Raw genomic sequence first — 25,003 nt, forward strand, 5'->3', positions numbered from 1 at the left:
CTCTTGCTGGGGGACAAGGGACCAATCACAGTCTAGGGCTGAGGACACAACTGGTCCTCACTCCAGATCCGGGAGCCTCCGAGATGACGAACAGAGTCATCTGAACTAGGAACATTCATGTGCATTATAGGTAAGAAGAAAACAGTCCAAAACTTTACTACAGTTAATAAGGCAAGTTTAGCATGACCACTTCATCAAGAGGAACAAACGGAAACTGTCAGTTTTTTTAGAAGGGTGAGAGAAATTTATCCTATTTCTACCACCACCACAGAACTTCCAACCACCTATTTCTGGCTCAAGCTGTGGGCGGAACTTTTTATTTTGTTTAAAAAAAAAAAATTTTTTTTTTTTTGGTTTCATTCTGCAGGAAAGTTTTCCATTTGAAAAAGGGTGGAATACTGAAAAAAAAATTTTATTAGAGGAGCTCAAAAAAGCATTTATAAATCAGAGTAATATTAGCTGGATAGGACAACAGAATTAACTAAAGGCACAATGGAGCAGGAAGCGTACCGAGTCTGGCTTCGGGAGAACGGAGCAGCTGCTCTAAGGACTGCGCGTGGATGCCGGCGGAAGATACGGACTCGGTGTCCGTGGTCTCCATCCCCTCCCCCTCCTCCCGGGTCGTGGCCGGCATATCCAGCAGCGGGAGGTCTGTGCTTCTCCTTTCTCGAAGGCTCCTCAAAGGTTGCTGGGAAGAAGCTGGGCCTGTTACATGTTTTTTTTTTTTAAAGAGTAAGAGATTGTCCAAAATTATGGATTCAGCATCAACAGAGATACACAGTAAAGTTAAAATGATTCTAGGGATGACAAATGGTATGGTAGGGAATCTGAAAAACCAGAAGACAAGCAAACGGTGTAGAAAGAAAGAACTTCTGAAACAGCTCTAACAATTTAGTTATTGAACTTTTAACCACTTAAGTCAATTCAGCAAAAGTGGTACTTGCTACCAGAGTTAAGATAAACCATTAGATGACACAATGCAGAGGCCTGGCCAGCTGCTAAACAAGGGCAAGACCCCTTCAACCAGATTCTGAGGATTGGGTGTTTACGGCACTGCAAACTCTGGGACACCACCCTGTTGCTGAGATCAGCTCCGAGGATGCTCTCGCTGGCCACTGGCCTCACCCTCTGACCCTGCTGGTTCCTGCCATTGCCCGCTCCTTTTGCGGCGTCCAGCAAAGAAGAGCCCCGAATCCAGGGCAGGCTGCCTCATCACGGTGCCCGGGCCGGGCTCCCCTGCTTGCTGGTAAGCAGCACTGGCTGGAACTGGGAGATTTATAAGGTACTTCCGAGCACGTTACTTTATTAATCGCAAGAAACCGCAAGGTCAGAGAAATTAAATGGCTTGGTCCAAGATTTCAGAGCTGCGTTAGGGACCAGAATTCTGACCAGATCTTCTCAAGTTTCCTTTATTCTCCTTTCCATGAAGTTCCCTCTCCCGCCCCCCTTTTCAAACACTAGCCCTTCGGCTGCCTTTGCTGAAGCACCTCCCTGAAAGTTTGCTGACTGCTTATGGTACTGCCAATTCCTGATTCCAGTGTCCCCCTGGCTGGTTACTTTCCTCTGATGACTCCTGCCATAGGTTTCGATCCTGAGGAGTGACCACAGCTGCCAATGCCCTGGTGACAAGGAATCAGTAACACGTATAAAGTGGATAGTTAATAGTGAAGTGTGGCCTCAACTTGGCTGACGGGTTCCCATCTCTTCCAGGAAGCAGAACGGAAGTCGTGTGTGTGGTTAAACTCAAACTCCACTAATTAGAAACTTGAAAGGGAAGAAGCTGTGTTTGGCCAAATGATCCTACAAGTTCAGCGCTTTCTGGAATTTCTGATTAAAAGACAGACGTATTTGAAGACTAGCAGTGAAGAACACTAAACGAATGCAGTGGACACTGGAATCTGGACACAGGTCTTGAGACCGACAGAGTGTCCGTGAGTCGGAGGAAAACACAATTACGTGAAGGTCGGTATCCTGAGGGGTGCAGAGGCTGCTGTAAGTACCACAGGAGGGTTCAATGTCTAAGTCTCCTCTCAGTAAGCGGATCCAGTATTCACTGACCGCAGCACTGACGCTGGTGGTCACCCAGTAAGTCACCTACTTCCTCAGGACTGTGGGAAGCGCAGACACACAGGACAGGACAGGGATGGCAGTGTCCGAGCATACATACATACTTCTTGTGGACGGCTCGCTCCGGAGCTGGAAGAGCTGGGCCTCCAGCCTGGTCAGCTGCTGCTGCAGCGTCTCCACCGTCCGCCGGTGCTCCTCCTGCAGCTGCAGCACCTGGTCTCGGAAGCTGCCACGCAGGGCCTCGTGCTGGGCCGAGAGCTGACTCACGGTCTGCGCGTGCTCAGACTTCATCGCGGCGTTCTCCGACTGCACGGCGCACAGCCTGGGGAGAGGGCCGCACCGTGTGAGAGCTTCCACCCCAGACATGGCCTTGGCCTGAGACGTGGACCGCACGTGCACCTGGGGAACTGAGGCAGGACACAGACGGGCCCCTGGTCTGAGCCAACTGGAGCTTGTGTCCCCCTGACACTTCAACGAAAAGGTTAATGGCAGAGCAGAGAGAAACTAAGCTGCTGGGGTAAAAAGATACGACGACCGCATCTACCATTCTTGAGGTGAAGGAGACCTCCCCGACTGCACGTGCAGAAGAGCTTCTCGGGAGGGTCAAAAAGGGAGGGGGCGCTATCCCATAATACGTGCTGTCCATCTCCCAGAGACCCTCACACTGAAGTCCATCTTGGCTAAAAGATGCACACGCATATTGGGCAGGGCCCTGGGTCAGATCAGATGTGGGAAATGAAGCAAGATGCTTGGCCAGAGGACAAGACAGACCCGGAAGATGGCCCCTAGATGAGCAATGTAAATCACCCCTTTAGTGCACTCCTCATCAGCAAGGACGCCCACGCCTTTCTCGGGGTGTGTAGCTCTGCTCTGCTTCTGTCGTAAATAAACCGCTTCTCCGTGTGCTCCCCCCACGTGTGCTGGGCTTCTAATAAGCTCTGTGCCTGTATTACAGCCTTGGTCTTTTTGTAAAACTCTTTTGTTTTCAAAGAACATAAGAGCCAGGCCTCTGCTTCCAGCCTCCAGCCCCTGGGGGACTAGCGGTTAGGGTTCCTGGTTTTCACCCAGGCAGCCCAGGTTCAATTCCTGGGCAGGGAACTAAGATCTCTCTTCAAGCTGCTGCTCACTGCTGACACACGAGCTCAAAACCACCCCGGTCATCATCCAGTTCAGACAAGGGGCCTGAGCTGGGGAAGTACAGCGTGTGTTCAGATGAGGAGCCTCCTTCATAGTTTATCAGAACACAGGGCTACATGTGGAGCATGCAATAATTGCACTTCAGTTGTGTTAGCACTATAGTTGCAACGACCCTTCTAGAGTAAAGAATAAGTGCTGGAAACTTCTGACGTAAATAGCAAGTGACCATCACCGTGTAAGCTAATCTCATGGAAAACCTGGTGCCAGGCAGTCAGAAGACTGGTGGGTCTTCCTGGAACTGTGAGTTACATGATTAACACAGGTTAAGTCACACTGTGGAAAGGCCAAAAGCCAAGCAAACCAAGTGCTTCCAACTCGTAAGACGAGCACACCTGAGCTCTGCAGAGCATCCCCACACCCTGGACGGAAGGTGCTCCATGAACCCAACTGCTGTGTCCCGGGAGCTCAAAGTTTCTCGTTCACAGTAATCCGTCTATTCTGCCGACACCCCAGCGACTCCTGGGAGCGCTGACTGACACAAGTGCGGCGAGGCGACAGGCCGAGGATGCAGCTGCACACGGAGCGCAGCCAGCAGCTTTCGGAATGTCTTCCTCTAGAGAGACAGAAACGTGCTTGTCCTCTGACACCTGGCTGGAAAGAGGCATCTGGCCATGAAGGCCACAGGAGCCAGAACACTGGGTGAGCAGATAACATTACTCTTAGAAAAGCGAAGTACAGAAACAATCAAAAGGGGGAGCTCTAAGGTAGAAGCAGCAAGTCACCAAGCCTGTGGAAACACCTATTTCCAACCGTCAGCCTGCACCCTCCCCAGGAGCGCCAGGCCGGGAGCTGCAGCAGACACATGCTCTGCTGCCCGGCACCCACGCGCCTGCTGGCGCCACCAGCCTTACTCCTCTCGGAGCCCGGTCTCCTTGGACGCGGTCTCCTGCAGCATCCTGCTGTGCCTTTCTAGCAGCGCGTCGTGTTCAGACTGCAAGGTCTGCAGTTCAGAGACGGTGATCTGCAAGTTATTTTGGGCGTCTCGTAATTCGATCTTTAGTTGGTCAATCAGCATTTCCAGATGTTCTCTGAAACAGAAATAGTTAAAAAAATTTTTTTGAAAGATGTAAAACTGATTTTGTGATTTCAAATAAATTTTACTTTAATCATATATCCTTTCAATGTCATACTCTTTGCAATTATGGATGATTCTAAAGGAAATATAATGATCACAAGAATTCAGAGAATAGGATTAAATGTGAAATAAAAGACGCTATAATCAGACTTCAGATCGCAGACACTACACGCTTACAAAAGTCTCTGAATTTACAAATTTCACATTCAAATGGAGTAGACCATTAAATGGCATCAAAATAGTCTATTCTATATTACAGGACTATGTCATTAGTTGAAAAAAAAAGAAATGCAGTTCTAAGCTCACCATCCTGGGAACAGCATGTTACACCAAGTTACAGTGAAAGAAAGTCTTTGGAGAAAAACAGCTAAAACCTATAACTCTGTCACAAGTGGTATAACACACTATTAATTTCTTTTTAAAAAAACTAATATATAAGAAAGAAGAAGGAACTTAAAACATTTACATTAAAATAATTTTAACACAAAATTCTGAAATGATCAAAATCGACTCTTGTAAGTGGTGGTATTTTTATAGTAAGTGTGTCAATGTTCAACTTCAGCTTTAAGATGAGCTATCGAAAGAAAAAAATATCTCAGCATTTTTTGGCCTACAGTTCCCTTGTTTATTAAATACTTAAAAAGTAACACAAGCATAAACACACAAATACTGCAGGATATTTAGTCCTACTGAGAACAGTAAGAGCCAGATATAAAATTGCTCTGAACAGCAGGTCTCTACGTACAAAAACAAAACATACATGCTGTAGAATGCCCTACTTATCTCTCATTCCTAGTATATTTTTGAATAACTCACAAAAGTGATCTGTATGCTAGTTTTTAAGGAGCATTAAATAATATACTATTGAAACAGTATGTAATTGAGATTGTCATAAATTTAAGAAGAAAAATTTAATTCTAGATGAAAATTTAGTTAACTTAAAACTTTTTGAAATAAGTAAAATATTTGTAATCAACTTATGCTTAGACTAACTAATGGTGAATCAGTACATCAAGGAAGCATTTTTATTCTCCTACTATATTTTCAAAAGTGGGAAAACTGGTCCTGACCTAACGGTGACATCTGTCCTTACGCTGTGACCGGAACCGGCGGACAGGGCTGGACTGTGTGACCCGGGGGGCCGGACGCCACCTGGCTCCACGGCTCCTGCACGCGTCTCTCCGCGTGAACAGTGCGGTGAAGCCAGCTCTGTTCTCATTGGTGACTACGTGTAAACCTCCACGGTCAAAAGCAATCAGGGCAGGATCTCCCACCCCCGGGGGGGGGGTTCCCTGTAGCTCAGACTTTACCTTTCTTGTTTGGCTCCGTCGGTCTCAGTCTGAGACAGAGACTTATTTTTCTGTTGTTTTAGAACGTTGTGAACTCGGACTTTGTAGCTCTCAAATTCAGAGGTGACAGCAGCTTGTTCTGCCTGTAACAGTTCAGAGAGAGAGAAATTTACTGCATTTTCTAGGTTGTGTGATCCTCCTATTTTCTCTCGGAGACTAATGAATTAAGATGAAGACCTTTCTTTAAAAATAAGCAAAATGGCTGATACGTTTTAGCCCCCAGTTACCTTTCCCTAAAAAGTGTACTTCTGTTGGCCTTACACTTTTTTAAAGCTTTTGAACGACATAATTTTGTCTGACAAGAGGTACATTTCCACCTGTTTTCGTCCCATGTAGATTAATTTACTGCCCATAAATTTTATAATAGCACTATTTGCCTTTGGAACTTTAGAACAATTTTCACTTATGATAAATATAAGAAAAATTCAAAGAAATTAAGCTACTTGAACTTCAGTTTTCAAAAGAGAGTGGGAAAAGTTAAATTCTAGGTCTTGGACTTTCTTGAAGTGACCTGTGACCTTCCAAGGCCCCTTTGCCAAGGTGGCTTAGACAGAGCTGCACCTGTAACAAAACCACTGCAGGGGTCTGTTCTGTATGTTGAAGAAAGAAAGTGGCTGTTCTAACAGAATATGATTTTATAATCACTTAGCCCTCAGAGAGAACTGTAACCTTCCTAATGAAAAAACTAACAAAAAAAAAACCTTTCTTCCACACAGAAACTGCAAAACCAGGTTAAAATGGGAAGAGTATGTACTCATGTCCTTCCCTTTAGCAAAAAGAAGTTACGCAAGTGAGAGTCAGGGCTGGGCTGGGGTTGGGGTCGGAGGGGCCAAGCGGGTGGGAGCCGCGCGCCCTGGGGAGGACGCACCCTGGCAGCGCGGCACTCCTCCTGCAGGGCCGCCACCCTCTGCTGGTAGGCACCCAGCGTGCGCTGCTGCTGGTCCGCGGACGCCTTCAGGTGCTGGTGAGCTTTGTGCTTCTCCGACGTCATTTCCGCCAGCTGAATCTGGGGGCAGAGGCTTTCGGTCAGGCTCTGGTGAATCAGATCTTTGCTGGTTAAACCGACTTTCGTTAAACATCAACTTGGGTTTTGAGAGAGGACTATATTTAAGGGACGTAATTAAATAGTAGGATTTTTAACTTATGATTATTGGAAGACTGGAGCCAATATGAGTAGAGCATTTTCACAATAAATTAACTTGGTTTTCCTTGAATCAAAATCAATCAATCAATCAATCATGAAAAAAATTCCAGACCACATGTTACAGTTCAACGTTTAATTAAATACCTAAAGATATTATATATAAACATAATGGATATAAAAAAATATAAACAATAAATAAACGTAATAGATGTAATGTAACATGAATATATAAAACCTTTCTATGAACAGATTCCTGTGACTGTACTATCATTTAGAAAGTTCAGATGTAGGTTTGGGGCCATGTTTATTTTCTGCTGCCATATTCTTAGTGTATTACGGGTTTTCAAATACATGAAAAGAACCAAGCTTATGCTCAATGGTAAACCCAGTTATAAGCTACACTTGGCTCACTGCTTCTCCTTCCTCAAAATGTTGATGAAGAATATTTAGGGGGAAAAGTGTATGTGTGTGTGTGTGTGCGCGCACGTGCACATGTGTGTAATATATACATATATATTTAGAAAAATCCCAAAGTGGTACCTTACTTCCACATGCAAATTTTTTAAAATCTTAAAGAGTAAAAAGAATCTTACTTTATACACTTCTACTTGCTGCTGGCTTGCCTCCAGCTCGCCCTTTAAAGACGCTTGGAGTATTAAGTGATCAGTTTCCTGCAGAACAAGAAACTCGGTTAAATTAAATAGTGAAGTTATTCATAAATACTCTATGAATAAGGACTGAAATATGAAACTGAGAAATTCGCATACCGCTTGCTTTGAATCTGCCAGTTCTTTTTTGGTTTTCACAAGCAACTGCTTGATTTTGGTGTTTTTTTCCTCATACTGTTGTACTGAAGCCTGCAGTGAAGCTAGTAGGAGAGATCATTTCAGGAGAAACAGTTTTATGAGTGAATTTAAGTGAACAAATGACAAGTCTTTTCTTTGTATTAGCCTATCTCTGAAAGGAACTTGTCTTAGATTTTTATTACGGACCATTTCAAACATATATGACACTAGTGACAATAACACACTAAACCCCACTGGACCCATCACCTCCTTTAACGATCACCAACACATGGCCAATCTCATTCCACCCAGAATAGGTGTCAGGCTCACAGGCCACTGTTGCTGCCTGTTTCTGTGAACAGTTTGTTTACATACTGTTTACGGCTGCTTTAGCGCAGCAAGAGACCACAGGGCCTGCAAAGCTGAAAATGCGTGTTGTCTGGCCCTTTACAGCAAACGTCTGCAACCCCAGACCCACACTCTCACTTACTCCTGTGCCCCCTGGGCCCCCCACGCTTGAAATCCATTTGTCTGTATGTATTTTAGCGCGTATCTCTAAGATAAAGGCATATACTTACTGTGTATCTAAAACATAAAGACTTTATTTGTAAGAAATACCTCAAAAGAGGTGCTGTGTGTTTCCAATTACCTTAGAGGCACAGACTTGATCTATGTTTGTGATACTAATTGTTTTGTAGGACAAAGATAGTTCATTAAGGAACAGACTGAAACATGATTAAAACAAAAAACTTTTATGCTAACAGAGGTAAAGAAGAAACAAGCATCAAATGGGAATAAGTGGATTCACTGTCCAGACCACAGTACCAACCACACCAGCAGGCCAACCTGGCCACAGCCATTGTGAAGCAAATAAAGAACATCCGACAGAGACCTTGGGGCCCGAGATTTACAACCTGGTCCTTTACAGAACAAGTGTGCCTGATGCTGAGTCTAGGCCACGAACGTGGCCATGTGACCGCTGCTAGAAGACCCCACCAGCAATGACTAACTGCATGAAGTTAAATCCACATGCAATGACTGTATCACTCAGTAAACAAGAGCAGGTGTCCTGTAAGAAAATACCTTAACTTGCCTTTATGATATGTTATCATCAGTTATTTCCTGGCAACTATTTACCCAGTCCTGAAAAGATTGTACAAGGCACAAATTACATACAAAGCCTTTGAGTGCTCCAGGAATTATGAGCTCCGAGAACACAGAATGAAATTAGGGGATACCGTCTGGGATAGTGTGATAATGTAAAGCAAAATATAACTATTAAAACAAATGCAAAAGGCCATGCGGGCCCACGTTGGCTAAAGGTTATATCCAGGTTATATCTGCTTGGGACAAGGAAGACTTCCTGGAACAGCAAACATTTAAGATTAGCAAGGATTCCAGAAGGTGAGCACAGGGGTAGGAGGGTGAGGGCATGGCGGCAGACACAGTCGTGGAAAAGCATGAGTCGCGCTTCAGGAAGAAGGAAGGGCCTCTGCACCGAGGGAATAACGAGGGTTAGGCTGAGAAGGTCCACGGGGGCCCGATGCTGGAGCGCCTGGGATTAAGAAGATGTGTGCTCCTCATGCCCCAGGCAGAGTGAGCTGGCTGAGGGTTTTGCATGGGCACTGTCCTGATGTGTCCTCACCCTCCTCCCCGGGGGTCCACAGCTCCCCCGCTCAGCCTTCCAGGGCCTGTGCTGCCCGAGGCTGGCAGCATTTCCAAGACTCCACACTGTGCTCACTGATCTGCCCCGCTGCCCTTCAAAAGGGCCCGAGTACATTCTGGTATTCAGGGCCTTTCTGAACTGGATAGAGAAGAGCTTCCTAATTACATTTCACTTCTCCCTAGCAGGGCAAGCCTTTTCCTCCAACTACTTAAGACTTCCAAAATTACGTTATTTCTTTTCACTTTTGCTCGTAACTGTGCTGCAGAAAGGACCACCCTTTCCCACCCCGCTTCTTCTCTTCAAATCTCAAGGCCCAACGCGAGCCCTGACTTCCACTCGCTTGTCTGCAGAAGCTCCCCCCCTGAGCTCCTGGCACCCGCTGCCTGAACCTCTCATTCCTGTACGTATTCACCAGTGACAGGGGGTGGCTTCTTGAATAAGCAGCTCTTTTTAGTTTTTCCCAGGTTCAAGACTCTTTTTCAGCTAGTTGACTAACTCGCAAAACCAAATGTTTGCAACGTGTGTGCCCTGGAGCCCTGCTACCCAGTTTGCACAAGAACGCAGCTGGAAGACGTGGTAGGTGCACAGTGAGGAGTTACAGAAACCGTTCACAGAAAGATATCTGAAAGTTCCGTTAATTACTTAGGGATTAAAAAACCCATGGGCCAGGACTTCCCTGGGGGCACAGTGGTTAAGAATCCACCTGCCGATGCAGGGGACACGGGTTCAGGCCCTGGTCCGGGAAGATCCCACGTGCCATGGAGCAACTAAGCCTGCGAGCCACAACTACTGAGCCCGCGTGCCACAACTACTGAAGCCCACGCGCCTAGAGCCCGCGCTCCACAAGAGAAGCCACCGCAACGAGAAGCCCATGCATCGCGACCAAGAGTAGCCCCCGCTCGCTGCAACCAGAGGAAGCCCGTGTGCAGCAACGAAGACCCAATGCAGCCAAAAACAAAACAAAACAAAACAAAAAACCCATGGGCCAAAGAAGAGATTCAAAGGAAATTAAAAAGTATTTTCAGCTGAACTAAAATAAAAATACAACATATCAATTTGTTAGCTGTAGCTGAAGGAGTGCCTAAAGGGATACTTAGAGCTCTAGATGCTTACATTAGAAAATATTTAACAGATAAAATGGAATATAATCACCGTAAAAAGAAAGATTTCGCCGCTACTGCATTATCCCGCTCTGCTGACAATCAGCAAAAGGTGGCCCAGGACCACCTGAGAAACGTTTACGGGAATGACTGCATTAAGCACCCACCTGGACTGCACACAAGGGTACAGGAAGTGGTTTCACAGCCCCCTCTCTGGTCCTCGGGCACGGTCCCTGCTGTGTGGATGTCCTGGCCTCCAAGGGCTGGTGAGACCAACAACTAGCACCCCCCCGGCACCGACCCCGACTTCTGCTGGGGGCAGTGACCGTGAGCTAAAGTGGGTTCCATTTTACTCACTCATTTCTTCCTGCAGGGTTTCTTGTTTCTGTTTTTGGATTTTTATTTCTTGTTCCAAATCTTCTATCTTGCTGTTCTTATTAGCTAACTTCTGATTCCGTTCTTTCAACAAACGTTCGTAATCAGCGATCTCCATGTTCATCAATGTGCTTTGTTGGGCATCCTGCACGTGTTATAATAAAAGATCCACGTTACACTAGATGAGTTAAGTTTGTTCCAGAATTTCTAAAAGGATGACACAGGAACACACTGGTTCTATAGAGGAAGTTTACACATTAATGCAGAAACTACAAGTTGGATACATTCTAGTTTGTAATTTCATAAAGTATTTTTGTAATAATTTGACTTTTCAGTTTCACTGTATTTCATTATAGTTTTCATTAACTACGATCGGTCTATCTGCTCTTGTGGGGCTCTTATTTATAAATATTCATATTTAAGCATCTCTTACAGTACCTTTATTTTTGCCCTCATCTTTGAAAAAGTAGAGAAAAATTAGCCAAAGTTCTAAGCATAATACAAACTTCAGCTTTTGACATTAATTAAATCTTCATTTATCATGCAACATTTATCATGCAACATCACGTACGAAAAATAAAATAGCAAACAAGTCTAATAATTTGTGAGCCTAGATTCTTCTGGAGAGACGGGCACTCAGAATGAAGTTAAATTTTCAGTATTTGGAGGCAAATAATCTATAAAGCAGTATTTCAGCACCACAAATCACCTTGTTTTTCAAATATTTCTTTTCTATGTTTACAGAATAATTTAAGAATGTGAATATAGGTATCGGTTTTGAGTCTGGTGTTTCATTTTACCTTTCTAACCAGCTCTAATTCTTGCATGGTTTTCTGAAGCTGTTTCTTTTCCTTTTGCAGTTGTAGCTGAAGCTCTTCAAGTTCGTTTACAGAACTGGCATGCTCCTAAAATTAAAAATAAAAACATCGCCACCCCTAAGCCAACCAGCATTAAAAAAAGTATTTGTAAGGGGCTATAAAATAAATCTGACATATAAAGTACAGAAAGTTCCATACTTAAAAAAAAACATACCCAAAAATTATAACTTGGATTCTCAAATTCATAGTTGGCATACATTAAGGATTTAATAAACTTTGCTATATTAACAAACGCTACTCATTAGCAAGTCTTTCATTCACTTAAATACTTTGATAAAAATATCACTGTATAAATGAATTAATCCCACAGAACTGTTTTTACCTTTATTTTCTGCTCTTTCTTAAGTTTTTCAGCTTCCAACTCTTTGTCTGCCATGGCCTTGGCTTTGTGGACTTCCAAAATCTGCACTTCTAATAACCGGGTGTTAGACTGCAGTGTCCCAATACGGGCCAGGAGGTCTTCATTATCTGAGTTTAATTTTTCACACTAGAATGACAAATGATTCACTACTGTAAACAAGCAGAAAATACACACAGGAGAGGAAGAATAAAATGCAACATTAATGAGAATATTGGCATAGCATAAAAAAGTGAAGATTTCAAAATCGATTCCACAGAATGAAAACGTAAAATCAAGAGTAAGTTTAAAACACTGTCACTGTTGATATTAACTTGGCAAACATTACAAGAGACCAGGAGCACTGACAGAGGAAAAGGCGAAAATGAAAAAATGAAAACAAAAACAAGAAACCCAGAAGAACTGAGATTACAGCAATAAGTAAGACGGGATGGTGGCTAGTTTTCTGTCATATTCTTCTCCCAACAGTGGGAAAAAGAAAATAAAGTTTCTGACTATGTATTAATTTTAATTTTTTGTGCAAAAAATATTAGAATTGAAAAATACTTATTACAATTTCCATGTATGCATTTGCTCAGTTTAAAGTTACCTGAAAAGCCATATTCCTTAGTTGTCTTGTAAGGTCTTCTACTTGGTGCTCAAAATTATTAGCCCGTTCTTTCTCCAGATCCAACTGCTCTGACTGCTTATCATATTCCAATACAAGATTCTTCAACAAAAGACAAAAGGATTTAACTTTAGGGTATTATCATACATTCAACCAGCCAGACTGTATTACTGAGCCATCTTAATATAAGATTTATGAGTTCATTCCGGAAGCCTGAAATATTTACCTAGGTTCAACATTTGGCAGAATACCCAATGGCGTTATATAATACAATTAGCATAATCCAGACGACTTTTAGTATGGGTGGGGAAATCTATTAAAGGGAAGAGGATTTAAAATGTATATACAATATAGCATCTCCCAGTTATAGATCCTAGTCATCAAAAATAAACTTCTGAAATGTATACAACATTTAAGGAGGGAGGAGAAAAAGTTTAACCTGATCCCGTTAACTCCACCAAAAGAATTCTGCTGAGGGAGTTGTTTCGGGCCTGGCCTGAGGTGAGGCAGAGGTGCTAATCGAAGAACACAAGAAGACATTTTATACAGTCTCACCCATTGATGCAAAACGTTCATCAATTTCCAAAGACTCTAAAACCAACTGAATTTTTTTCTTTGATATTCCTAGTTGGCCCCTACTCAAGGACAGAATCCTGGGACTGACCTTTGTGCTATACGCCAGCCTGTGGGGCTATCCTCCAAAATATATGAGAGTCACTGTTTCCAGATTGCCTGTAGTTTGTGTTTCCTCTCCCCGCTTCTTATAAATCCTGTTTTTGCCTTGTTCCTGACTGCTCTCCTGCACAAAAATGAATCCCTGTACAAAATAACTAACAAAATGGTTCTGAGTTTTCCTTGAAAGTGGCCTTCAAAGAAAGTACAGCTTATCAGTTCCTTCATGGATTGTGCCTTTGGAGTCTTCCCCAAGGTCGTCGAGGGTGTAGATGACCTATGTTTTTCCTATGTTATCTTCTAGGAGTTTTATAGTTTTGTGTTTTACACTTATGTCTGTGATCCACTTTGAGTTAATTTTTGTGAAGGTGTAAGGTCTGTGGACAGATTCATTTTTTTTGCATGTGGATGTCCAGTTGTTCCAGCACCATTTGTTGAAGATTATCTTTGCTCCATTGTCAAAGATGAGTTGACTATATTTGTGGTCTGCTTCTAGGCTTTATTCTGCTCCACTGTTCTGTTTCTTTATTCTTTTACCAATATCACCCCACACTGTCTTGACTGCTGTAGCTTTATAGTAAGTCTTGAAGTCGGGTAGGATAATCCTCCCACTTTGTTCTTCTGTTCTTCTTCAATATTGTGTTGGGGACTTCCCTAGCGGTCCAGTGGTTAAGACTCCATGTTTCCACTGCAGGGGGCCTGGGTTTGATCCCTGGTCGGGGAACTAAGATGCCACATGCGCAGCACGGCCAAAAACAAAAAACAAAAAATATTGTGTTGCCTCTTCTGGGTCTGACCTTTATCATTTTCCTTCTCTCTAAAGAACTTTTAACATTTCTTGAAAGGCATGTTTACCAGCAACAAAGTCCCTCAATTTTTATCTGAGAAACTCTACTGCTCCTTCACTTTTGAAGGATAATTTTACAGGGCACAGAATTCTAGGTCGGTGGGTTTTTTCTCTCAACACTTTAACTCATTCCACGTGCTTCTTTTTTGTACGGTTTCTGAGAAGTTGGATGTAATTCGTATATTTGCTCTTCTATAAATAAGGTATTTTTTCCCCTATGGCTTCTTTCAGGACTTTACCTTTGATTTTCTGTAGTTCGAAAATGACTGTTTTGGTATGTACCCCGTGTGGTGTTCTCTGAGCTTACTGGATCTGTAACTTGGCGTCTGACCTTAGTTTGGGTAAATTCTCAGTCATTATCGTGTCAGATATTTCTGTTGCTCTTTCTCTTCTCCTATGGCATTCATTACGCATATGCTATGCTTTGTGCAGCTGTTCCACAGTTCTTGGATGTTCTATTCTTTTTTTCCCAGTCCTTTGAAATACATATTTTAAACAAATAAATTGTTATACCCGGTCTACCTTTGCAGGAGATAATAAATCATATGGCTTCTGAAAATGTAAAGAAGCAAGCTCCTAATGGCTCATAAAAGACAACCCCATATATGAATTTCAAAGAAGTGTTTTTTAAAAAATGGACTTATATCTTTACATATTAAGGATACTAACCCCCTGTCATATTTTCATATGTCAATTTTATATTTTATCTAGTTCAATTTGTCTTTTCCCTTGTAACTTCTTTAACTGCTTTTAAGTTGAGAAAAGTATTTTGTATCCAGAGCTCGAATGATCAAGTATTTTATTCTAGGTTTTAAAAAAATCGCTTTCATTTTTGACAAAACTGCAGAATTTATTTTGGTGTGTGGCATGAAGTAAAAATCTAACCAAATTTTCCTGAAGTAGTTTTCTGATTCCTTCTGCATTGGCTTCTCTGTTTTCAAATCTTACTGGAGTTGCATAGCTTAGCTGGTGAAAGAACAGATCTGGAACCAGACTGCTTGAATCCAACCCCAGCTCTACTAGTTACTTGCTCTGTGACCTCCGTGCCTCTGATTCCTTACCGGTGAATCAGCAACGTTAATAACATACTTATCACACACATATCAGGTGTGATAAGACATGTAAAGCACTTAGAAGAGTGCCTGGGGCCTGTAAATGCTTGTTTTTATACACAAGTCTCTGTCTTCTTCTTTTTTTTTTTTTAAGATTTTTTGATGTGGACCATTTTTAAAGTCTTTACTGAATCTGTTACAATATTGCTTCTGTTTTGGTTTTTTGGCCCCAAGGCATGTGGGATCTTAGCTCCCCGGCCAGGGATCGAACCCACACCCCCTGCATTGGAAGGCAAAGTCTTAACCACTGGACCGCCAGGGAAGTCCCCAGAAGTCTCTGTCTTCTGTTCAATTAATCTGCCTTATTTTTGCATCAGAACTGTATCACATTATGTAGTTTTATAATAAATTTTAGTGTCTGGTAGAGCAAGATGTCAATTTTCTCTTTTCACTTAGTCTCATTAAAGTTCTTCCTGAAATTTCATTTTTTTGGACTACTTTGGTATTTTCTTCTTTCCATCAAATCCCACTTGACTACTGGCCACTCTACTCCCCCTACCCGCCTTTACTTTTCCACACAGTATTTTCTTGGATTTTTGTCTGCCACTGGAATTTAAGTCCCAAGCAGACAGGAACTCCGTCTACTTGGTTGACCGCCGTCTCCCCAGTAATCAGTACTTAGCCTGGCTGTATAAATATTTGAATGCATAAAGAAATATAATGGTACTCTCTTATTTTTAATTCTTATATTTTTTATAATAGATTCTCATGTTATTTAGGTAGACAAGCAATATTGCCTTCAAATGTTTTCACTTTCGTGTTAGACATGTCTAACTTTCACATTTATTCATTTGGCCAGAAGACTATTAAATAATAACAGTAACGATAGCCATCTTTTTTGTTACTGATTTTATTTGGAAATCCCAAAACAGAAATTTAGTTTTAAAAAACAATAGCTTAAAGGCATATTTAAAGCTTAGCCACTTAAAATCTGATACTAGGATGATACATTACACAAAAAAAATTGAAAAAAAGATTTACTAAAAAATACAAGGTGATTATGTTATGGACAAGAGTTTTACATTCCTAGTGCATTCCTTAACTTAGAAGTTACAAATATAACTTGTTATTAAAGTAACTATTTTTACCTTATAGCTTTCTGCTCCTTGAATGAGATCTCTCATGGAAGTAGACACCTGATCCCTTTCTGAGCGAACAGATTCAAGTTCTTCCCGTAGCGTCTGGGCCTATTTTAAATATACAATAGTTTTTTTATGTAGAGACAAACTTGATTTTCTAACATGTAAGTTCCTTAAACGTTGCCTTTTTAAGTCACCTTACCTCTTTTCTGCTAGAACCTAGTTCTTTCTTTGCCTTCACAGCAACTAGTTTTAATTTCTCTATTTTCTCCTCTTTGTCTTTGCATTCTTCTTCCAGATATGCTAAAAACATACAATGAAACAATTATCTATAGACTCAAAGGAAAATAGCGAAAATACTCCCATTATTTACTTACTTTAGCCCTAGAAATGGATCTTTAATCTGGAACACAAAATCTGCAATCTGAGATTAAAAGTAATAAAGTAAAAGCAAAATATTAATATCTAGTTTTTAAAGTAAAAGCTTACTTATTTTCTAAATGAGGCAAACAGTGTAAACAATTTTCATTTTCTTCAATCTTCCACAACAGCCTACTGTTTTTTTTTTTTTTTTGGCCATGTCACATGGCATATGGGATCTTAGCTCCCTGACCAGGGACAGAACCCGTGCCACCTGCAGTGGAAGTGCGGAGTGTTAACCACTGGACTGCCAGGGAAGTCCCAGCCTACTGTTTTTAGCCATTTCATAAGTGTCTAGGAACTGGAGAGGCTGGCAGGACTCCTTTAACAGTAGAAGATCTCCTGGAGACGCAGGTATGCTAGGCTTTCAGGTGGTGACGTGCACATCAGGATCAAGCAGAGGAGATATCAGATGCACTTAAACATTTATGATCCATAGGCACATGCCTCTTGGTTGGTGGGTCTGATTTTTACAGCTGAACTTGCAATCTGCTTACATGTCCAATCTGGATCTCTCCCGTAACCTCTCTAGCCATCTCCCCGACTTAAACGCCAGTGTTCCAGATCTTACTTCTTGGTATCTCTGCTTAACTTCAGCTATGATCTGAATTTCTGTCCCTGCTTCTTCATCCAGGGCTCACAGCCGTGTTCACTTATGCTGCCCTCCTCTGGCTGCGACCGGTGCACTGTCTGTGCACGTAGCACAGGCCACGTGTGCCACTTCTGCATGTCATCTCGCACATTCTCACCTACTCAGGCATCAGTGTAGCAATTCTCCCCTCGTGTGCAGCAAATCCCCCCCCAACAGATTTCTTCCCAACAGTTTACAAACATGCAGTAAGAAAAATATCACCAAGAGATTAAGGTCAGGAACAAAGAGTGGAAGCAGCTAAAGAGGGGAGGGGAGGGTCATAATAGGACAGGTGAAACATCACACAAAGAAAGGCAAAAGAGCACATCTCCCCTCTGGACACTGTCCCATGTCTTCTTTCTTTTATAGCAAAACTCCTTCTAGGCGTGGTCTATACATGCCCTCACGTTTCTCTTCCCCCATTTTCCCCTTGAACCTACTTCAACCAGGCTCTGGCTTCGGTACATCGTGGCAAGTGTTATCAAGTCGCCAATGAGCTGGATGCTGCTTGGCTTGGGTTAGCTCTGAGTGGTAGTGTGACCCTTCTTCCCTCCTCAAGCACTTCCTCCACCTGTACTTCATCTGTCTTAGCTTCAAAGACATCGTATGCTCTGGGCTCTACCTCACCGGCTATTCCTTCTCATTCTCCTTGGTTGTTTCTATCTTTCTGACTTTTGACAGAGAACTGTCTCTGGGCCTCGTCTTTTTTCCTACGCTCACTTCCTTGGGATCGCAACCTCGTGGCTTTTAATGCCCACTGTGTTAAGCATGGAGTTTTATCTGGTCTAACCCTCTCCCCATTAACTCCGGATTTGCACAGTTAGTAGTCTACTCGACATCTCCAGTTGGGGTGGTAATCAAGTTTCATTTGCCTAAGACTGAACTCATGCTCTCCCCTAACCCGACCTTCCCCAGTCACCCATCACAGAAAACTGTGGGTCATTCCAAATTCTTTCAACCACCCGTCCCCTCTCCCCCGCCAATCCCACTGGGCATTCAACTGAGGAATTATGGGTACATCACACAACACTTTTTTAAGTTTGTTTCTCCATCTTAAAATGGGAATAAAAGAGCTACTTCCTAACATTACTCTGAGGAATAAATGGGTATGGGGAAGTCCCAGCTCTTCTGCACAACACACACCAGCCCTCTCATGCTCAGACTCCTGCCTCTCCAGAATTTCCTAGGAGGCTCCTGGACGTCATGGATGTTAACGTTCAAGCACCTGCTGTTCCCTCCTGCTGCAGCACCTTTCTCCTCGTGTCAAATTTCTCATTCTTCAACACACAAGTACAGCCTATTCTGTGATGTTTTTCCTAACTCAAAACGAGCAGTTAATCATGTCTTCCTGTACTGTCACCAGCGTACCCTGTCCACACTCCAAAGTACTGCAGTAACAGCCCCTTCTTGCAGTGAGTTCTTTGAAGACACGGTCTGTGTGGTGTGTATCTTAGCCCCCTTCCTATTACCAGTGCCTAGGTAGTTGGGCATTCAAATAAGGTTGCTAAATGCATGAAAAATCCAAAACCAATCATGGAACCATTTATAAATGGAATCACATCACTCCTTTGGATTAAACAATAGAAAATGAGAGCTTTGAAAGGGAAGGCAAGCAGATGGCAGCAGGGCAAGAGTGGGGGCATCAGGAAGAGAGAGCTACTCATCATGTTTTTAACAACTCATTAATTGGTGACAATACTTCCCAATCTATTCTAACACTAAAAAGAATCTGTGTAATTAACTGTGACAACATATGCAAAACCATAGTTACCTATTTTTTCTTCAAACTCTTTTACTGAAGGTTGATCACTTTCTACAGAAGGTGATTTCTCTAAGGAATCCTAGATTTTACAGGAAAAACAAAGACAATCACTGCATTCCCCATGATGTACTGGCCGTCATGTTAAGCATGAAAAAAATCATTATCAAAGAGAATTCATACAAAAAGCAATTTGGTGAACAGTCTTTTTCTTACCTTGATAGACCAGGTAATTCTGACCTTATCATGCATGTAGCATGATGTTTTTTTACTATAAACATAGTATAGGTCATGTTTTTTACTATAAAAAACAGCAATATCCAAGACCAAGACGAACCACCCAGCAGATATCAAATACATAATGCATTAAGGAAAAGATTAAATGATGATTATAGTTTATCCTGTCATGATTTGGGGAAAAAACCCTAAATTTTTGGTTAAAATTAAATACCACTTTAGTCTACATTTTTGCTCAACAGTGCTCTTTAAGTTAATATGCATACCACACAAGGATGAAATTCAAATTTTTCCATGTTTACTTGTAGCTTTGCTGGTAACTAATTATACAGTTTTAACATTTAACCCCCTAATCATCTAATCTTATATAAAAACAAAATTCTAAAATGATCTAAAACCAAAAAGTGCTCACTGTGATAAAGTGTGATGTGAAAATGTTTAATGTACTTTCAGAAATATGCATTTGATCTTAAATGCTAAAAATTTACTTCTGACTTCAAAGTGCAATAATATATATATTTTCTAGAGTCTATGACTAGAACTAAGAATTTATTTTAAAATCAGTAAAATGCAAATTAATAGTACCTTTAACGATATCAACTCTGCTCTCACATCTTGCAATTCTGATTCTTTTTGTTCTAGTAATGGCCTTAGGTTTTCAAGTTCCTTTATAAAATATTTTTCTTCTTCATTATGGTTTTCATTTTTGCTACATAATTTTTGAGATAATTCATCAACTTGAATTAGGAGATTCTGATTTTCAAGCCTTGTTTGTTCGTTAGCATTCTTCATTTCTAGAAGATCAGACTGCAGGGCCTCTTTTTCCAAGACGGTTTCTTCTAATTCTTTCCTTAAGAGAGCTTTCTCTAGCTCATGGTCTCTTAGTAAAGACCTAAGTTCCTCACATTGAATCACATTCTCTTCTTGGAGGAACTTAATCTCTTTTTCTAACTCTGCTACCCTTTTACCATACTGGAAGACCAAGTTGTGTTTTTCTTCATTTATTTTAGCTAAGGATTCACCTACAGCTTGTAGGACATTTACAACATCTTGTTCTTCACTTTTTTCTGAAACTTTTGACTCCATTTGTTCAAGAAAACCACACAACTGAGTTTTGAGAAATAACTTCTGAACTTGCTCATTTTCCAACAGTTTATTTAAATTATCTCTTTCTTCAACTGTTAACTGAAGTTTCTTTTCTAATTCAGAAATCTGCTCCTTCAGCATAAAATCTCCTTCTTTTTGAGACAGGAGAGCTTCCAAATCCCTGCTCAACTGGTTCTTTTCTGAACTCAGTCTACTATTTTCCTCATGAAGAGACTTCACTTCAGATGACACTGCTTCCTGGTCTTCAGAGAGAGTTTTCAACTGAGCCATAAGCTTTTCCAGTTTTTGGTCCTTTTGATCCTTTTCTTCTAAGGTTTCTTCTAGTCGTGCTGTTAAATCGTTTACCTTTTGTTCTAGCTCACTGCTGTACTGGGTAGTCTGCTCCACTTTCTCCCTGGGTCCTACAATCAACCTTTCTTCCCTTTCACATTTGTGATAGACAGTCTCCACCTCTTCATGATAACTTTTAATTTTACTTATGAGATCATCTTTTTCCTCAGTAAGAGAACTTATCTTTGCTTCAAATTCTTGTAACATGGTATCTCTCTGACTGAGACTAACTAAATACACTTCATTCTTTTCTTGAAGGTTCTTTATGGTATTTTCAAGTTCTGGTACAAATTGTTGCTGTGTTAATAACTTTTCATTTTCTCTCTGGAGACGATTCACAGTTTCAAGAAGAGCATCTTTTTCATTAAATGCAGTTCTGAGCTTCTGCTGAAGTTCATTAACATCAGATGCTTGCTGTTGCTTCATTGATTCAAACTCTTGACTTATTTTTCCAGCAGATTCCCCCAACTCTGTTTGTAAAATTTCCATAATCTCTCGTAAACTCTCATAATTTAAAATTGCTTCTTGCTTTTCTTTTTGTAGGTTTTCACACTGTTCCTTAACACCCTGTATTTCAAACATCAATGTTAATTTTTCTTTTTCTGAACCTGACAAAAATGCCTCATTTAGTTCTGATATTTCTTTTTGATGTTGTTCCTTAAGACTCTGTACTTCTTTGTTATGTTGTTCTACGGTACAGCAAAATTGTTTATTTGAATCTTCTAGCTCAGATTTTAATTTTTCAATTACACACCCCTGCTCTTCTTTAGCTAGTAATAATTCATTAATTTTAAACTCTAAATCTTCCCGTTCGTGAAAAAACTCATCCTTTGTATGCTGGGCATTAATTTCAAGTTTTAATTTAAGATTATTCATGTAAGTTAACTCGTCTTTTAAGATGCTATGTTGAGACTTCAGTTCTTTTAGGGTATCTTCTAAGTGTTTGACTTTTTCATTTACTGCTTGTTCTACACGAGTATCTTCCTGTAAGGGCAAAGAACACATTTGATTTTCCTGGTCTGCGTTTTCTAATTCACATTCATATTTCTCCTGAAGGTTCTTCTCACTTGCCTCACCCTGTTTGACTAAGTTCTCCTTTAGCTGGTTTAAATGATTTACTTCTGCTTCGTGTTCTTTAGCAGATGCTTCAATTTGGCACTTCAATTCTTTCACCTCTTCTTGGTGTGTAGATTTCAACCGTAAAAGTTCTTCTTGCAAACTATTAATTTCTTTTTGGTACTGCTGAGAATTAGCCTCAATGACTCCTTGGAGATGAGTAATTTCTTGCTCCTTTTCATTTGTGGCAGCTTCTAACTGCTTTTGCAGACATAAAATTTGCTCCTCAAAGGCTGGCTTAATTTTCTGAATCTCTTCCTGTAGTTTTTTAACATTATCTTCAGAATCACTCTGAAATTTGATTTGTTCTGAAAGCTCTAATTGTTTTTTTGCTGCTTCCTCCAGTTCCTTTTGCCAACCAGCTTTATCGTTACTGTATTTGGAATGTACTGCCATTAATTCACTTTTCAAATTTTCCATTTCTTTTGCATAGTTTCTTTCTGATTGTTCAAACTCCTTATGCACATCTTCCAACTTAGTTACAGAATCCTATAAAAGTAAGCACACAAGAATTATTTAAGACAAAACAAACCCCTGCCCTCAGGAAAAATATTAGACATAGGCTCAAAAAATAAGAAATGAGCAGAAATGTACATAAATACGATACTGAGATTCCAAGAATTCTGCTTAGAAGCTCTGACTACCTTAAGCAGTACTAAATAGGTTACTCAAAGCAATAACTAAAAGCTAGGAAATCTCTGAATTTAATTTTCCTTTAAATGGTAATAAATTATGTAAGTTGTATTAAGTCATAGGCTTTAATGAATATCTCCTGAATAGAGTAATATAGCTTTTGGGAGAAAATTAGCACAGACCCAAAAGACACTTGAATATCCTAGAACTGAACAGACAACTTTTCCTTTCCTTTCCTTTCCTTTCCTTTCCTTCCCTCCCTCTCTTTCCTTTCTTTTTCTTCCTTCCTTCCTTCCTTCCTTTCTTTCTTTCTTTCGATAACATTTAGAGTATGTGTGACAATCAACTTATTTAAATAGGTAATTTTTCATAAAATAGGTATTTTTTCCCATTTTTACTAAAGAATGATATTACAACTAAAATGAAGATTAAACAATGGAACAAGTAAATGTTAGCTCTATGTAGTTGAGTGATTTCAGTTATTTTTCTTTTTAAATATCAATCTGTTTCCTTGTCTGTAAATATTACAGTTAAAATCAGATCAGATGCTTTTTAAGGTCTTGGCTCTAAAATGCATAGCTATACTATATAAGTTAATAAAAAGCAAAATAAATTAAAGTGTTGCTTTACCTCAACCTCTTGCTTCATTTTAATATTTTCCTTCTTCAAAGAAACACACTGTTGCTCAGTCTCTGCTTTTTCCAAAAGAATAGCATCCAGACGTATGGTCAATGCCTGTTTTGGAACAGGATGATTTGTTTGCCTGAGGTTAAAAATGGTGGATTGACTTCATGCAAAATTATCTCCTCACCTTTTCCAAACCATGCTAAAGTAAGAATATTTAAAAAGCTATATACATAAGAGCAAAGAAAAAAGGAGAAAAGACATGAGGGTATGAGAAATTTCAATATATCTTTGGAAAACTGAAAGTGGAGGACGTGGAGGACGTGAATTAGAAAGAAGAAGAAAGCTATAACCTAAGGGCTCGTGCTGGGAAACACATGAGAAGCTGGCAAACACTCATTAGCAAACTAAATGCTCAGGAACTGGAGAGTCAGGTTCAAAAATCGGATTGACTGACAATCTCAATGGGGCGTGCTCAGAATAATGGGCAAGAAATCACCAGTGTCCCCCCTCCCCCAGAGAAAGTTTACCTCTTGCAGAAATGAAGCAGGAAAGGAAGTTAATGAAGTGGAAAATAGAAGAGCCAAGAGTCAGTTCTTTGAAAAAACAAAAGCTAACAAAATAGACTTCTTGTAAGACTGATCAAGAGAAGACAGAAGTCACAAACAATATTATGAATAAAAGGAGAACCTATCTATATATAAATTACAGATTATACAGTTAAGAAGAATATTATGATTATTAATCTGCCAATCATACTGAAAAGTAAAATGGTATGGAAAAAAATTCCTAGAAAAATGTAACTCAAGAAAAAAAATTAAAAAGCATCATCAATACTATTACTACTTAAAAATCAAACTAGTGATTTAAAATTGTCCACCAAAGAAAACAGGAGGAATAGATAGTTTTATAGGTGAGTTCTATCAAGCTTTCAAAGAACAGATTATCCCAATTACATATGAATTTTTTCAGACAAAACAAAAAGCAAGAATTCTCAAGTTATTCTACACAATTGGCATAACTTGATAACATTATGCAAGGACTTTACAGACAGGAAAATCACAGACCCATTTCACGTGAATTTAGATAAAGTTAATCTTAAACATTAAAACCGAGATAAAATCCTAAACAAACCTTAGTCAACTATCACTCCAGAACTGCCTCTGAACTTCTTTTGTGAAATAATAAAGAAAAACTCTGTTGTTCAAAAATACAAAAACAAAGCAGATGTAGAAAATATTTAGAGTTCTATACCAAGTTATAGCTATTATTCAAACATGAGAGTAGAATAAAGCCACTTTTAAATACAAGATGACAAAAATTTTCCTCCTATGCATCTGTTGTTAGGAAGCTGGAGAAGGACATGCTCTACCAAAATGAGGTTATCCAAGAAAGTGAATGACCTGTGACCCAGCAAACAGGGTGGGGGGCCAACACAGGAAAGCAGTATAATTCCCTGAATCATGGCAAAAGGCCGACTCCAGGAAAACCACAGCAGACCTGGAGAACAACCAGACCAAATTAGCACAGGACAGAAGGCTTTAGGAGGCAGGTGTCCAGAAAAAAATGTAAACGGTTATTTGATGTGTTTGACCAGTTGGAAAGTAGGAGTCATTGTGAAAGATAGCGAAATTTTCATCTGTTATAACAGGAAGTTAATAGCTAAGTGTCCCACCAAGGGATAAATCAAGGAAAAGCAGTATAAGCATATTATTCAGAAATAGAGAGATAATTTCCATAAGCTATTTAGAATTATAAGTTATTTAGTTGTTAGTACTATTTCTAAATCATGAGCATATATTGCTTTTGTTAAAACAATTTTAGTTTTAAAATTA

General features: G+C 40.4%; 1 protein-coding gene across 3 annotated transcripts in view; it reads right to left on the reverse strand.

Annotated features, from left to right (window-relative positions):
* The window catches only part of GCC2 (GRIP and coiled-coil domain containing 2), a 45,388-nt gene that overhangs the window by 15,647 nt on the left and 4,738 nt on the right, over nt 1-25,003 (reverse strand). For 2 of the 3 annotated variants that reach the window (XM_059942347.1, XM_059942348.1), the window contains exons 5-20: nt 23,175-23,279; nt 19,944-22,400; nt 19,134-19,203; nt 16,514-16,614; nt 16,321-16,419; nt 12,584-12,703; nt 11,959-12,123; nt 11,559-11,663; nt 10,741-10,903; nt 7,600-7,700; nt 7,426-7,503; nt 6,557-6,694; nt 5,650-5,771; nt 4,116-4,292; nt 2,172-2,389; nt 511-705 (exon numbers count right to left, since the gene is read on the reverse strand). In XM_059942347.1, the coding sequence (XP_059798330.1) occupies nt 511-705; nt 2,172-2,389; nt 4,116-4,292; nt 5,650-5,771; nt 6,557-6,694; nt 7,426-7,503; nt 7,600-7,700; nt 10,741-10,903; nt 11,559-11,663; nt 11,959-12,123; nt 12,584-12,703; nt 16,321-16,419; nt 16,514-16,614; nt 19,134-19,203; nt 19,944-22,400; nt 23,175-23,279 (4,414 nt within the window). Of the gene's footprint in view, nt 1-510; nt 706-2,167; nt 2,390-4,115; nt 4,293-5,649; nt 5,772-6,556; nt 6,695-7,425; nt 7,504-7,599; nt 7,701-10,740; nt 10,904-11,558; nt 11,664-11,958; nt 12,124-12,583; nt 12,704-16,320; nt 16,420-16,513; nt 16,615-19,133; nt 19,204-19,943; nt 22,401-23,174; nt 23,280-25,003 lie in introns of all 3 variants that reach the window. The other variant, XM_059942350.1, reaches the window with a different exon arrangement.

This window comes from Balaenoptera ricei, chromosome 13, assembly GCF_028023285.1.
Source record: "Balaenoptera ricei isolate mBalRic1 chromosome 13, mBalRic1.hap2, whole genome shotgun sequence".
Taxonomy (NCBI): domain Eukaryota; kingdom Metazoa; phylum Chordata; class Mammalia; order Artiodactyla; family Balaenopteridae; genus Balaenoptera; species Balaenoptera ricei.